At 42.5% G+C, this 15,520-nt stretch overlaps 1 protein-coding gene across 2 annotated transcripts in view; it reads left to right on the top strand.

Annotated features, from left to right (window-relative positions):
- The window catches only part of abca2 (ATP-binding cassette, sub-family A (ABC1), member 2), a 583,930-nt gene that overhangs the window by 263,320 nt on the left and 305,090 nt on the right, over positions 1-15,520 (top strand). For both annotated transcript variants that reach the window (XM_063073801.1, XM_063073800.1), the window contains exon 7: positions 1,020-1,202. In XM_063073801.1, the coding sequence (XP_062929871.1) occupies positions 1,020-1,202 (183 nt within the window). The remainder of the gene's footprint in view (positions 1-1,019; positions 1,203-15,520) is intronic.

The raw sequence follows: 15,520 nt of genomic DNA, 5'->3' as shown, positions 1-15,520 counted from the left end.
GCAGCATAGGTCAGCTGAGGGTGGAGTCCTGAGATTTCATGTCTATGTACAATGTGTTAAAATTACAATAATTAGCACAACTTAATACCAAATGAAGCCATTTCCTCAGAGGAAGTGCCTGTGATTGGTCTGGGAAGAAAATAAATTGGAGTTCAAACTTATTATCAAAGTACATATATGTTACGAAACACGACCCTGAGATTCATTTTCTTGTAGACTTTCACTGTACAACGACTGACAAACAACCAATATGCAGAAGAAGACAATTTGTTTAAAAAAAAGATAATTAAATAAATAATATTGAGAACATGAATTGTAGCGTGCTGAAAATGAGTTCATGGTTGTGCAGTCAGTTCAGAGTGAGGTGAGACACATTTTCCTGTGGGGATGTTCAGTAAATCTATAGAATAGTAAATATAACAGGATCAATGAAAGATAAACTAGAGTGCAGAAGGCAACAACTTGTGGAAATGCAAATATAAATAACGAGGACATGAGATAGTGAGGTAGAGTCTTTAAAGTTAAATCATTAGTTGTTGGAGCATTTCAGTGATGGAGCATTTGAGGGTAGTTATCCCCTTTTGTTCAAGAGCCTGATGGTTGAGGGGTAGAAGCTGTCCTTGAACTACTTGGTGGTGCGAATCCTGAGGCTCCTGTACCTTCTACCTGATGGTAGCAGAGGGAGGATTAAGGACTAAGATATGTAGATCCTTGTATTTAACTCAGACCTGGTCTTGGAGGACACTGCACAGTTTAGGATGTAACATTTGGTCTATCCAGTTTGTCAGATGGACTCCAGATTGAGAGATTTACTACTATCTCAGTAATGACTTCTCATGTATCCCTTGAACATCTTTGCTAAGATTGTTTCCTATCAAGGAAAAAGGAATGATAAGTAACTTTGAATATCCTGAGGAGCATTTTAATTTCATCTTTATTTTATAAATTTTCAAGATGTTGGTAACACTTAGGTAAAGAAAAGGGATTTTCTTTGAATTTTGAGTAATTTTGTGTTTCAGGAACATCTTTTGGGAGGCTGGCAGAAGATAGAAGGAGGACTGATCCATAAAGCCTTAAGTGATCCAGAAAAAGTGACACATAGACAAAAACTTGTCCAGCTATTGGCCCAAGCTCTCGGTCTAGCAGGATCCAGTAACTCCATAGATGGCTATGATCCAGAGGGACTTGTTGGAGAGATGGAGGTAATGTAATGGAAAATTGATCCAATGCTAAAACTTTGTGCTTAACACCAAAATATTTTATCTGTACTGTAATTTGTAGATAGAATGTAGATATGAAACTCTCATTACAACTTCTGTAAACGGCATGAAGCAAATTTTTCTCCGCAGAAGGGAGAGCTAAGACATTCTGAATTAATGACAAATGTACACGCATTGAGGTATATTTCGGACTAAAAATTACAGAAGTTTCTTCAAGTGATATGATATGATTGCCTGTAAAATTCTGCACAGCAGCTTCATGCTAAGCCTTGGGGGCAAATTATACTGACAGATCTGTCTCAGAACTAGACTTTAACTCATCCCAAATCTAGTAAATGGAGCAGAGTGTGAAACTGAGCCTTAATGTTGATTCCCAGATGGAATGAGCTGAGTCTGTGAGCAATGTGAAAATGCAGGAAATGTTCAGCAGACCAGGAAGTAAATCAAAACATTTTGAGTTACTGTTCTTTTATTAGATAGTGTAGAGATCAAATGCATTTTAAGCTGCAGAGAAAGGGGCAGAGGCTGGGTGGGAGAGAACAATAGGCATGGCTGCCATAGGGTGGAGACTAGCAAGACTGAAAGATGCAAGTTGGTTGTGATGTCAGCGGAGAGAGTGTTAAAGGTTAATATTTCCAGCCGTTCGCCCTGAAAGACATGAACAAAAGAGTGGAAGAGAGGCAAAGAATTTTGGTATTTTGAACTGTATGCTGGTGAATTAAAATACTGTAGATGCAGGAAAACCAGTGAATGCTATAAATGTTTCAATGGAGCAGATATCAGTAGAGCAAGATTAGAGCTTGGTATTGTTCCAGCATCTTCCTGATGTATCTTGTGCATTAATTAATAAGGGAGAATGCTGTCTTAAAAACTTTGTTAGTTGCTTTCAATGAGTTCTTCTACACTTAGAATAAACATAGAAACATAGAAAACCTACAGCACAATACAGGCCCTTTGGCCCACAAAGTTGTGCCGAACATGTCCCTACCTTAGAAATTGCTAGGCTTACCCATAGCACTCTATTTTACTAAGCTGTACGTACCTATCCAAAAGTCTCTGAAAAGAACCTACTGTATCTGCCTCCACCACCGTTGCCGGCAGCCCATTCCATGGACTCACCACTCTCTGAGTAAAAAATGTACCCCTGACATCTCCTCTGTACCTATTCCCCAGCGCCTTAAACCTGTGTCCTCTTGTGGCAACCATTTCAGCCCAGGGAAAAAGCCTCTGACTATCCACACGATCTATGTCTCTCATCATCTTATACACCTCTATCAGGTCACCTCTCATCCTCCGTCACTCCAAGGAGAAAAGGCCGAGTTCACTCAACCTGTTTTCATAAGGCATGCTCCCCAATCCAGGCAACCCTTCCAGAGTTAGTAGAGGGAGACTCAATTGCAATAGCATGGCTCAATTATACACTGGATAGGCATTTAAAAATAAAGAATTTTCAGGGTTGAGAGGAGTTCTCTAACTGCAACAAATTTGATAGCTTGTAATTACTTGTTGAAGAATGAGCGAGTGAGGCCTCCATCGGTCAGGGTCGACCATGGATATTGCATCCTAGCTGTCTAGATACACAAGCCTGGGCCGTACGATATGGAGAGCAAGCTGTTGCCCATGTAGCAAGCTCCCCCGCTCCACATTTGATGAACCAAAAGGAATGGCAAAGACCCATACAGTTTGGTACCAGCAGCATCGAAGGAGTTGCTAGTCAGTGTTGAACTCAATGTAGGACTGCCTTAGGGATTACAGCACCGGATTTTTTTCCTTGGGGTTTACTCCCAAAGCCTTCCCCATGAGTGGTTACAGCTGCAAAACAGTGGGGGTTTGAGATCAGAGTTTTCCTTCTAGATGAGCTGCCAACCATCTGCCCGAAGCGATTGGTTTTAAGGCGCTAGTAGCCCACCTTTGCCCTTCTCCTGTCAGTAGAAACAGTTCCACTGGGCTTAGTGGTTAAGTCACATGTGAAGGCCAGGAACTGGACAATTGTCATAGGCTATTTGAGGTGAACGCCTTTGAGAGCATTTAGTAGGTAGTGGGAGCTTGTTCCCGTTACCACCCTCCGGCTATAACTACCTTAAGGAACCAGACTCTCTTGAAGAGTGAAACTATGAAAACCAGACACCCCTGGGACTCATTCACCTCTCACTCTCTTCCAACTCCACCCTCACTCCCCTCCTCTTCCTAGCACTGCCTACCTGACATCGACATCCAACCTCAGTCCACCAATCTCTTCGGACACCGTACTCACTGCTCCCCTTCCCTTTATTTTGGCCATCTCATCTCTCAGCCCTGATGCAGTGATTCCACCCAAAATGTTAACAGTACTTCTCCTCCCACAGATGCTGCCTGACCCACTGAGTTCCTCCAGCAGATTGTTTGTTGCTTTAGATTCCAGTATCTGTCAACTCTTTTTTGTTGCAACCCTATGGACTTGGATGGTGTTGGACCATCAGATGTTCCAGACTATTCAACAATAACTCAATTAAAAGATTCAGCATACTGTTATTTTACATTTTTTTGCATGTTACACATTGCTATAGTGGATATTCCAGTGAAATACACACAAAATGCTGGAGGGACTTGGCGGTTCCGGTAGCATACATGGAAATGAATAAACAGTTGACTTTCCAGGCTGAGACCCATCATCAGGACTGGAAAAGAAGGAGGAGGAAGCCAGAGTAAGGAGGTAAGGGATAGGAGAAGGAGCACAAGATAGCAGGAGATAGGTGAAGCCAGGTGGGTGGGGAGGGAGGATGAAGTAAGAAGCTGGTAGGTGATGAGTGAAAAAGGTAAAGGGTTGAGAAAGGGGAATTAATAGGAAAGAAGATTGAACATTGGGAGTAGGGGCACCAGGTGATAGGCAGATGAGGAGAAGAGAGGAGATCAATAGGTAGGTGAGGAAAAGAGAAGAGGTAAGAAGAGAACCAGAGTGGGGATTTGAAGAAGAGAGAAGAGGAGGGGAAGAATTACTGGAAGTTGGAGAAATCAATGATCATGTTGAGTGTGAGGACCAGTTCTGTCAAACAGAGGAGGGTGGTCATTGAAGGGAATTGGTCGGGTCTATTGTTGAGAAAGATGCAGAGAGCTTCAAGACCTTCTGGGGGATGGGGGCCGAGTGGAATAGAAGTTACAGGGATGGTGATTCATCTATGGTGAAAATGAGGTGATCAGGGCCAGGAAATTGAAAAATTTTGAGGAGACTGAGAGCATGTCTAGTGTCGCAGATGTAGATGGGAAAGGACTGAGCCAAGGGCAATAAAATCTTCTCGATGTATCGGACACAAGTTCAGTGGGGCAGGCACAGGCAGAAACAATGGGCCTACCCAGATAGTCAGGTTTGTGGATCTTGAGTAGGAGGTAGAAATAAGCAGTACTTCGTAAGGAATCTATGATGTTGGTGACAGTGGATGGGGGAATCTCCAGAGTTGATGAGGTTGGTGATGGTGCAGGAGACAATAGCCTGATGTTCCTGAGTAGGGTTGTTTTCAAGGAGTAAGAAAGGGAAGGTGTCTGAGAGTTGCTGTCTGACCTCAGCAAGGTCTGAGACTAGACCTTGTCTGCCAGGCTACCAAAGCACTCCTTTATTTGCAGATTTGATAGTAATGTTGGGAATGGTGTGGAGCGATTGGAGGGCAGTTGTGTTCAGAGGGGGTGAAGTTTGAGGAAGACTGATGAGTGCTGAAGCTGAGCCGGTTGATGCCTCACCAACAACTAGAGATGAAAAGATCCAGAGAAGGCAGAGAACCGGAGCAGGGTGTCCAAGGAGGGGAGCAGAGTTGGAGACGGGCGAAGGTTCATCAGTACAGGATGAGGAATCCTTGCCAAAGAAGTAGGCTCGGAGACTGAGTCGATGGAGGAAGAGCTCAGTGTTGTGGTAAATGCGGAACTCACTGAGGTGTGGGCGAAAGGAGACAAAGGTAATGCCCTTGCTGAGGATAGAGAGTTCCACCTCAGAGAGGGGAAGGTCAGTGGGAATGGTGAAGACGTGGCAGGGATTCGAGCTGGGATCAATATTCCAGTGAACAAAGTTTGCTAATGAATTCTTCAGCTGGCTTAGGTACTACTACTTTTGAGGGAAGGGGGAGGGAAATTTACAGAATCTGCCAACAGATACCATTAATGGAGCTTGGCCCTGTCCATGTTTGAGGTAGGTGAAGATCTGAATGTTTAGTTGTCCCTTTCTAGAAACACTGACTATGATAGCAAATTGGAACATTCATGATTTGGATTATTATTGATATGTTTTTGCAGCTGATTTTCTGGGTGTGGGGAGAGAGAGAGAGAGATAGCATTTATAAGGTGTCCAAGAGCAGTCTGAGTTGTGGAAGTCATAAGTGAAATGTGTTCACTGCATTTCTCTAAGAAGTGTTGAAGGGAATTTGTGCTCAGCTGAGACCACAGACAACATTATGGAAATCTGTCTGGTTGAGGGAGAGGTATTGGCTGGAACACTGGCAACTGAACCACTGGGGTCATTTAGGGACAGGAAGAGAAACAGTGTCAGTTTCTACCTTTCAATCTTAGCATTGTCTCATCTATTAAAAGTAACACGCAAAATTAATAATTCATTTGCAAAATTATGAATGGTGATAAAATTGTGCTGATTGGGACCCTGAGAGAGGAGCAGTAACACAGATTTTTGATATTATTTTGCTCTTCTTTTTCTGTGAAACACAGTAAATTGCACTTGAGAAGCTGAATTATGGCTAGAACTTTTGCAAGATTAGTGATAAAACTTACTTATTTCATTTCTCCTGTTTATACCATTAAGAGTCATAACATTTATGACATAGTTTGAGTACCTATCCCACTTCCTCCTGGGCAGTACTCACAGCAAGAAATTTGGAAGGAAGCTGCTGATCTGATTTATGCAGATTTGATAGTGCTGAGGATAGTCCAGTGCTGCAATGCAGATTCTTCTTTGATGAATTATGTTGATTACTGCTTCTTTGAATTGAGCAACTGCATCATGAGTACATTAGCTCAAGACACCATGTGAAGTTACAAATATTGAAGAGGAGGTAAATGATGCTGACACGCTTTTGCTAAATTCCTTGGCTCACCGGAAGCTGTTGCAAACTTGCAAGCTCAACTGTCTCATAATGCACACAAGAGATTCTGCAGAGGCTGGAAATCCAGAGCAACGCGCACAAAATGTTGGAGGAACGCAGCAGGTCAGGCAGTATCTATGAAAATGAATAAACAGTGTATGTTTCAGGCAGAGACCACTCTTCAGGACTGGAAAGGAAGGGAAGAAGACACCAGAATAAAGAGGTGTGGGGAGGCGAAGGAAGACTAGTTAGAAGGCAATAGGTGAAGCCAGGTGGGTAGGAAAGGTAAAGGGCTAGAGAAGGAGGAATCTGATAGGAGAGGAGAGTGGACCATGGAAGAAAGGGAAGAAGGAGGAGAACCAGGGGGATGTGATAGACAGGTGAGGAGAAGAGTTAAGATGCCAGAGTGGAGCAACCAAGCCCAGGCAAAACAAATCTTAAGAACTTGCTCCCATGTTCACAGAAATAAAATAAAATCTCTCCCCCTCCTCAACTGGATCACAGTTAGTTCCATGTTTCCATAATATTTTTTAAACTTGTGTCATGGAATGGACAGGGAAAGTCGCTGCTTACTGTTTTTCACATAATATGACGTTAGATGAGGGTGTGATAATACAGAAAATGAAGATTAGTTTAAAAGGAACTTGAATCCTTTTTGTTACACCTGAAAGAAAATGCTACAATGCTCATTTTATGTCTACTGCTACTGACAAAATATTAATGGGTGTTCTGGTAAGAACTACCTTCACATCTCAAAAGGCTCAGTTCATTTTGGGCCCAAATTCCAAAGACTTAAAGCAATTGAGGAGACTGAACACTAAAGTTCTCTATAAACTTATTTTTGAGTTCTTGGTGGAGAGGAATTGGAATTGGTTTATCTTATCACATGTACTAATTGTCTTGCATAAGGTTCATACAGACCAAATCATCACACAGTACATTGAGGTAGTACAAGGTAAAGCAATAACAGAATGCAGAATAGAGTGTAACAGCTGCAGAGAAAGTACAGTGATGATGATGTCGACTCAGGCCTGAAAGGCCAGTGTTGGGCATTTTTGTGCCTTACAAGGCGCGGATCGGAAGGCTGTGTGGGGTGCCATTCCTCTTACAGACATTTTGCAGTATTATTTACGAGGCAGAGTTGCGAGCTCAACATCAACCTGGCACGGATGGAAAGCGGTCTGTCACTGGATCGAACTCAGGAACCTCCGTTCTTGAGCCTGGCGCTGATCTCACTGCACCACCAGCCGGAAGTACAGTGCAGGTAGATAACAGGGTGAAAAATCATAATGAGGTTGATTGTGAGGTCAGAAGTCCATCTTATTGTACTAGAGAATCACTTAATTCTCTTGCAACAGTGGGGTAGATGCTGTTCTTGAGTATGGAGGAACCCTCAGGAGAAATTCAGGACTCCATTTCTCCCAACGTGTAAAGCAATTTGAGAAGGGCAGAGAAGCTGCAGCAAAGAAATTCAATGATGCTCAGTCTCTATTATATATTCTTCCATGTTTTAGGTAGGTAGCCACAGTTGTCTCAGGCACTCACTGATGTCTGTGAAAGTCACGTAGAGATTGAGGTTTTTAGTTGAGCACTTCAGAGAACTGTAACATCAGGTTTCCCTATGAAACTCTGCAGTGAAAGTGACATTGTTGGTTTTGTATCTAAATACAAATATATACAAAAGTAGCCTTCCAAATGCAAGCTGTTTACTTGATAGTGGGTATAGTGTGGGTGGTGGTAGGGGGATTGTTAGAGCAGGGGTTTCCAACCTTTTTTATGCCATGGACCCCTCCCATTAACCAAGGGGTCTGTGGGCCCCAGGTTAGGAGCACCTGGTTTAGGGTGATATGGACATGCTAGTGAACAATGTTGCCCTCAGAGGGCATGTTATTTGTGAAGAAGCCACAAGAATTCTTCCAGGATGATAAATAGTTCTGGCAAGAGGTTGTCTGGATGGTCTGTGTAAGAAGTATTACCAAGTGAGTGGTGGTATGTTGTAGAAGTTTCCAGTATAAGTGTAATGCCCTGGTTAAGATTTCTGCTGCTCAGCTGTGGGGTATTTTATTTTAGCGGTTTTCTGTTAAAGCAGTGTGTCCTGCTGGTAAGAGTGTTTAGGCTCCAGCTAAAGAGCCATGTTGTCCAAGTTTGGCTGACACAGCATTCCTATCAGGGGTGGGATGGCATGGAACATTCTGGAGAGCTGGGTGGGAAGAGTTTTCTGAAGGACAGTGGTCTGATTCAGGGTGTTGATGGGAGATGCGGAGAGAATTGCACCAGGGAGGAGCCCATTCAAACAGGGGACCCTTTTTGCAAGGAGCGCTTTGCAAGTTGGAGGATTCCAGGAAGGGAAGTTCTACCTGTGGTTAGTGTTGGTGATGAGAATTCAGCGATGTGTGTAAAGCAATGCACCCAGTTACTACAGGAATGATCTCCAAACTTTATGTGCACACTTAGACTGGCTTAAATGTAAAGGCCTCTTTTAATTTTTTCTTTCTTTGCTAAGTTTTTGATAAAGTTGAAAATTGGTAAATATACTTTCTTTACAATTTTATGCTGGTGCATAATCTGTCAATTCTGGGCTACCGATAACTCTGTATGGCAGTATTTACACAGCATTTACTCAAATTGAGGTTCCTTTAATCAAATTATCGCAATGTTCATGTTTGTTTGAACCCCAAATCATACTGACCCTAGATGTATTTTGCTGTGTTACGTGACTGAGTTACATGATTACCGGCCACCTCAAGCCGGGCAGCCCCCAGCAAAGCCCCCAGCAAATTAGGTGCTGTCCCGCCACAGTCCGCCCGCTCCACTGTGTGCATGGGGCTTAGGGATACAAGTAGCCCGAACTGCAGACTGTAAACACTGCACCAAGCACAACTAGAAGACAAAGAAAGAAGCCCGCACTCAGACTAGGATGCTGGAATATATGGACCATGACAACTGGTATATCAGATGACCTTCGGGAGATCAGCGACACACGCAAGACAGCAGTGATTAACAATGAACTGTCGAGACTCCAAGTGGACATTGCAACGCACCAAGAGACACGCCTCGCAGAATCGGGAACCCTATGTGAAAGAGACTATACCTTCTTCTGGCGGGGAAGGGCTCAGACGAGACCAGAGAACATGGTGTCGGCTTTGCCGTGAAGAACTCGCTGCTGAAGATGGTAGAGCCTAGCGAGAAAGGGACAGAGCTGATTTTCTCACTTTGACTCCACACATCCGATGGACCTGTCAACCTTGTCGGTGTCTATGCCCCAACCCTCTACTCTACACAAGACACACAGGTCAAGTTCTACAACCAGCTGTCAATGATAATACAGGAGATCCCAAGTCAGGAACAATCGCTGCTACTCCGCGACTTCAACGCCAGAGTGGGCGCCGACCATGGCTCCTGGCCAAGCTGCCAGGCTGACAAAGAGAGGCTGGGAGAACAGAAAACTGACGATGCGCACCAAAGTTGCAGTCTACAGGGCCTGCGTCCTCAGCACACTGCTTTACGGCAGCGAGACCTAGAGCCTCTACTACAGACAGGAACGGCATCTCAACGCCTTCCACCTTCACAGCCTGAGACGCATGCTGGGCGTCACGTGGACTGACCGAGTCACCAACAATGAGGTCCTACTCAACAAGTGATGCGATGAGGTGATGAATAATGGTAAGTGCTTTGATGTGGAGCTGTGTGGTTTGGAAGCTGAGAGTGACTATGAGCCTGACCTTAACCTACATGGGCAGAGCATTCCAGGAATATGTGAAGTTGTATTTGAATTGAATTGACTTTATTACTTACATTCTTCATATATATGGGGAGTAAAAATCTTTATATTACATCTCTGTCTAAATGTGCAATCTATAGTAATTTATAATAAATAGTATGTATAACAGGGCAGCCAATATAACATAGAAATACAGTTGTATCAGCATGAATTAATCAGTCTGATGGCCTAGTGGAAGAAACTGTCCTGGAGCCTGTTGGTTCAGGCTTTTATGACTTTGGGCCCTTTTTACACACCTGCCTTTGTACATGTCCTGAATAGTGAGAAGTTCACATCTACAGATCACTGTGCTGTCTGCACCACACTCTACAGAATCCTGCGATGGAGGGAAGTACAGCTCCCATACCAGGCAGTGATGCAGCCAGTTGGTATGCTCTCAATTGTGCCCCTGTAGAAAGTTCTTCGGATTTGGGGGCATACCAAACTTCTTCAACCATCTGAGGTGAAAGAGGCGCTGTTATGGTTTTTTCACCACATGGCCGGTATGTACAGACCATGTGAGATCCTCAGTGATGTGTATGCCAAGGAACTTAAAGCTGTTCACCCTCTCAACTCCAGGTCCATTGATGTCAATAGGTATTAGCCTGTCTCCCTTCCTCCTGTAGTCCACAATCAGCTGCTTTGTTTTTGTGACGTTGAGGGAGAGGTTGTTTTCTTGACATCACTGTGTCAGGGTGATGACTTCTTCTCTGTAGGCTGCCTTATTATTATTTGAGATTAGGCCAATCAATATAGTAGCGTCAGCAAATTTAATTAGCAAATTGGAGCTGTGGGTGGTGACACAGACATGCGGGCACAGAGAGTAAAGGAAGGGGCTTAGGACACAGCCCTGAGGGGCACCTGTGTTGAGGTCAGAGGGGCAGAGGTGAGGGAGCCCACTGTTATTACCTGCTGGCGATCTGACAGAAAGTCCAGGATCCAGCTACACAAGGCAGGGTAAAGGCCGAGGTCTCTGAGCTTTCTTGTTGAACCTGGAGGGAATTATGGTGTTGAATGCTGAATTGTAGTCCAAGAACAGCATTCTCACATAAACATCCTTCTTTTCCAGATGGGTAAGGATGGTGTGTAGAGCTGTGGCTATTATATCATCTGTCAATCGGTTGTGTCGGTAGGCAAATTGTAGGGGATCCAGTGTGGGTGGCAGCATGCTGCAGATGTAGTCCTTAATCAGCCTCTCAAAGCACTTACTTATTATTGAGGTGAGTGCAACAGGACAGCAGTCATTTAGACATGTTACTTTGGTCTTTTTAGGTACAGGAACAATAGTAGATGTTTTGAAGCAGGAGGGCACTCTACACTGGGAGAGGGAGATTTTAAAAATGTCTGTAAACACACCTGCCAGTTGTGCCTCGCACACTCTGGGTGCAACAAGTGCCAGCTCTTAGCAAGGATGGCAAATTGAGCTTGAATTTTGTCCTGTTAAATCGTGAGTTTTTGGGGAAATCTGGGATGTAAAATGTAATTGTTCTATAAGTATGAAATGTTTTTCAAATCAGTGGGTATGGAAATCATACTGGAGAAGAAATATGTGCATTGCAGTTCTTTAGATGCTTTTTGGAGGAATTGCTAGTGAAAACAAAAATTCCAGGGAAAAGCAAGTAGTAGAATTTCTGAACAGATGGCAAGACATCTGGACGTACCTGCAAAGCTTACTGGGAAGTTTTTTTTAACTTGACCTCTGGCATCCATTTGCCATTTTCTCTACCATTCTACTATCGCTCTCTATAAATTCCCATGCCTGTAACTTGATTAGAAAGGTTACAGTTACATTGGTACCTGATGGTAAATGAAAAGCTTTGTTTCCCCTCATTTCAAGTATCTACAATTAGAAAAGCATTCTGGTTATATTAAAATAATTGTTTTTCCCGGTGATATTTACTCAGATTTAAGATGCTGCTAAAATCTATTTTTGACCTCACTTTTGAACATGTATTCCATTATTTTCTTTTATGGCTTGGTACCAGCTTTACTCTGACACACTTGAAGCTATTTGGAAGGCTTCACTGTGCAAATGATGCTACATGAAGCAGTAGTTATTGAGTTGTTTGCAGTAAGTTAACTTTTAAATCCTGAAGACTCCAGACTTGTCCAGGTCTATTAGTAACCAAGCTCAGGAAAAACAAATCTCAAGAACTAGCTCCCATGTTCACAGAAATAAAATAAGTTCTCTCTCTCCTCAACTGGGTCACAACTAGTTCCAGGTTTACCTGATAGTTTTAGCACCTGAGTCATGCAATGGACAGAGAAAGTCACTACTTACTGTTTTCACATGATATGACATTAGATGAGGGTGTGATAATACAGAAAATGAAGAGTAATTTGAATGGAAATTGACTCTTTTTTGTTACACCAGAAAGAAAATGCAACAATTCTCATTTTATGTCTACTGCTACTGACGAAATATTAATGAGTGTTCTGGTAAGAACTATCTTCATACCTTAGGAGTCTCAGTTCATTTTGGGCCCAAATTCCAAAGACTTAAAGCAATTGAGGAGACGGAACACTGTAGAGTTTTGGATAAACTTATTTTTGAGTTCTCGATGGAGTGGAATTGGTTTATTTTATCACATGTACTGAGGTACGTGAAAAGATTGTCTTGCATATGGCTCATACAGACCAAATCATTACACAGTACATTGAGGTAGTACAAGGTAAAGCAATAACAGAATGCAGAATCGATTGTAACAGCTGTAGAAAAAGCACAGTGCAGCTGGATAACAAGGTGCAAGGTCGTAATGAGGTTGATTGTGAGGACAAGAGTCCATCTTATTATACAAGGGAATCATTTAATTCTCTTGTAACAGTGGGGTAGATGCTGTTCTTGGGCCTGGAAATACTTTGAAGAGAAATTCATTTCTCCCAGCAAATAAAACTACTTGAGAAGGACAGAGAAGCTGCAACAAGTAAATTCAATGAAGCTTAAGCCTCCAATATATAGTCTTCCATTTTTAGGTAGGCATTTTTGGGTCTGGGGTATTCAATGATGTCTGTGAAAGTCACATGGAGATTTGAGATTTTTAGTTGTGCACTTCAGAGAATTGTATCATCAGGTTTCTCTGAAACTATGAAACTCTACAGTGAAAATGACAGTCAGTTTTGTATCTGAATACAAATATATACAAAAAATTGCCTTCCAGGTGCATGCTGTTTACTAGATGGTGGGTGTAGTGTGGGTAGTGTGAGGGGCACTGTTTAGAGCAGGGTCCATGGACCACTTGCTTAATAGTATTGGTCCGTGGCATAAATAAAGGTTGAGAATAGCTGGTTTAGAGTAAAATGGGCAGGGTGGTGAAGATCATTGCCCTCAGAGAGTATGTTGTTTGTCAATGAACCACAGGAATTCTCCAAGGATGATAGCCAAATGCTTCTGGCAAGAGATTGTAAGGGTGGTCTGTGTAAGAAGTATCACCAGTTGAGTGACAGTGTGTTGTAGAAATTTCCAATACAAGCAACATCCGTTGATCTGTTTAGCCTGCTCCTGTAGACCAAAGAAAAATAAATGAATTTTTTTTGTGAGTGTAATGGCTGAGCACCCTAACTCAACAAATGATGAGATCAAGGAGGGAAACAATGGTTACTACTTTGACGTGAAATTGTGAAGTTTGGAAGCTGACAGTGACCATGACCCTGACCTTGAAATGCATGTGGCAGAGCATTCCATGTAAATATGGCATTGTATTTGAGGTTACAGGAAATGCCAGATCTTAGTGAGGATGAAGAATTGAGCTTGAACTTTGTACTGTTAAATCATGAGTTTTTGGGGAAGTCTAGGTTATAAAATTTAATAGTTCTTTCAAATCTGTGAGTATGGAACTAATACTGGAGATGAATTATGTGCCTTGCACTTCTTTAGATGTGTTTGGGGGAATTGCTGGTGCAAATAAAATTCCAGGAAAAATCAGCAGTAATATTTCCTAACAGATGGGAAGACATCCAGAAATGTGGATAAAATTGCTCTGTCGAGGTCAATCTGATTCTCAGCCACATTTTTGTTTGCAGAGGTGTGGTGGAATATTTAAAGCAGTGTTTATTTTATTTTTTTCTCAGTCTTGGTCCGTTGTAGTGCAAATGTGATTCATTTCAAGTTTAATTGTCATTCAACCACATGTGGATACCCATGAATACAGCCGAACGAGATGCCACTCCTCCAGGGCCCAGGTGTAAAACACAGTACTAACATTCACACAGCACAAAGCACATGTAGCTCAAAGACATCAGTAAGATAGAGCTACGCAAATAAAAGTCCAGACCTGAGCCATGAATGCAGCAGAAGTCTGCAGTCGACCACAATACAGCTTATCTTCTGCCGAGCGAACACTGAGGCAGCACCAATTCTCACGTGGACGTCGCACCACACTGTCCGTGATGGAGCACACCAGCTCTGGCACAAGCAAGGGTTCATTAGATGCAGCAAGCAGGAGCATGCAGCATCAGTTATTATCTTCTTTATTTTTCAGGAGGAATTTTTATTTCAGTATGTTGTATTTGATTGTTATTCTGCCTGTTCACTTACTTTCGGTACAATATATCAGTTTACTGTGGATCTAGCCATATTTCACCAAAGTGTTGCAGATACTTATTGAGGGTTTGAAGTCATGCCAAAGAAGATGCAATATCCAGTTCTCGCTTAAGATAAAGAGCACTGTTCCCTCTAAGCTGCACGGGTGCACAGTGACAGAAAGCTCTCACGCACTTAGCCTTTGCTGCTGTGCAGCTGGAATTTTCTTTCATACATGAAAACGTTGCCTCAAGTTTGCCGTTTCTGAGAAAGCTAAGTCTTGCTATATTAAGACATTCACTGATATGTTGCTGAGAAATTAAGAAATTGAAAACTCTGATTTGTTGACATTGTTGGAATGTTTCAAGCTTCTAGTGCTGACTGTGAACACAGATTCAGTTTTATGAATTCAAACAAACGCAAATCAAGAAACCGACTAGGAGTGGATCATTTGGGTGATTAATGAGAATGAGATGTATCTTCATCTGGATGTGAAATTAATCTGGGCATTGTTTATAGACAATGGAGTGTAATAAGACAGATGAGAAAAGTTTACAAAATGTGTAAGGTTTCCTTTTTTTAACTGTATTTCATCATACTCTATAATTAAGAAATAAAATCAAAAGTGTGGGGTTTTTGAATTTCCATAGAAACCATAGAAAAACTACAGCACAGAAACAGGCCTTTTGGCGCTTCTTGGCTGTGCCGAACTATTTTCTGTCCAGTCCCACTGACCTGCACACGGACCATATCCCTCCATACACCTCCCATCCATGTATCTGTCCAATTTATTCTTAAATGTTAAAAAAGAACCCGCATTTACCACCTCATCTGGCAGCTCATTCCATATTCCCACCACTCTCTGTGTGAAGAAGCCCCCCCTAATGTTCCCTTTAAACTTTTCCCCCCTCACCCTTAACCCATGTCCTCTGTTTTTTTTCTCCCCTTGCCTCAGTGAAAAAAG

This window comes from Mobula hypostoma, chromosome 21 (genome assembly GCF_963921235.1).
Source record: "Mobula hypostoma chromosome 21, sMobHyp1.1, whole genome shotgun sequence".
Classification (NCBI taxonomy): Eukaryota; Metazoa; Chordata; class Chondrichthyes; order Myliobatiformes; family Myliobatidae; genus Mobula; species Mobula hypostoma.
Note: the sequence above shows the minus strand (reverse complement) of the source record. Positions and strands in the feature narration are given on the sequence as shown.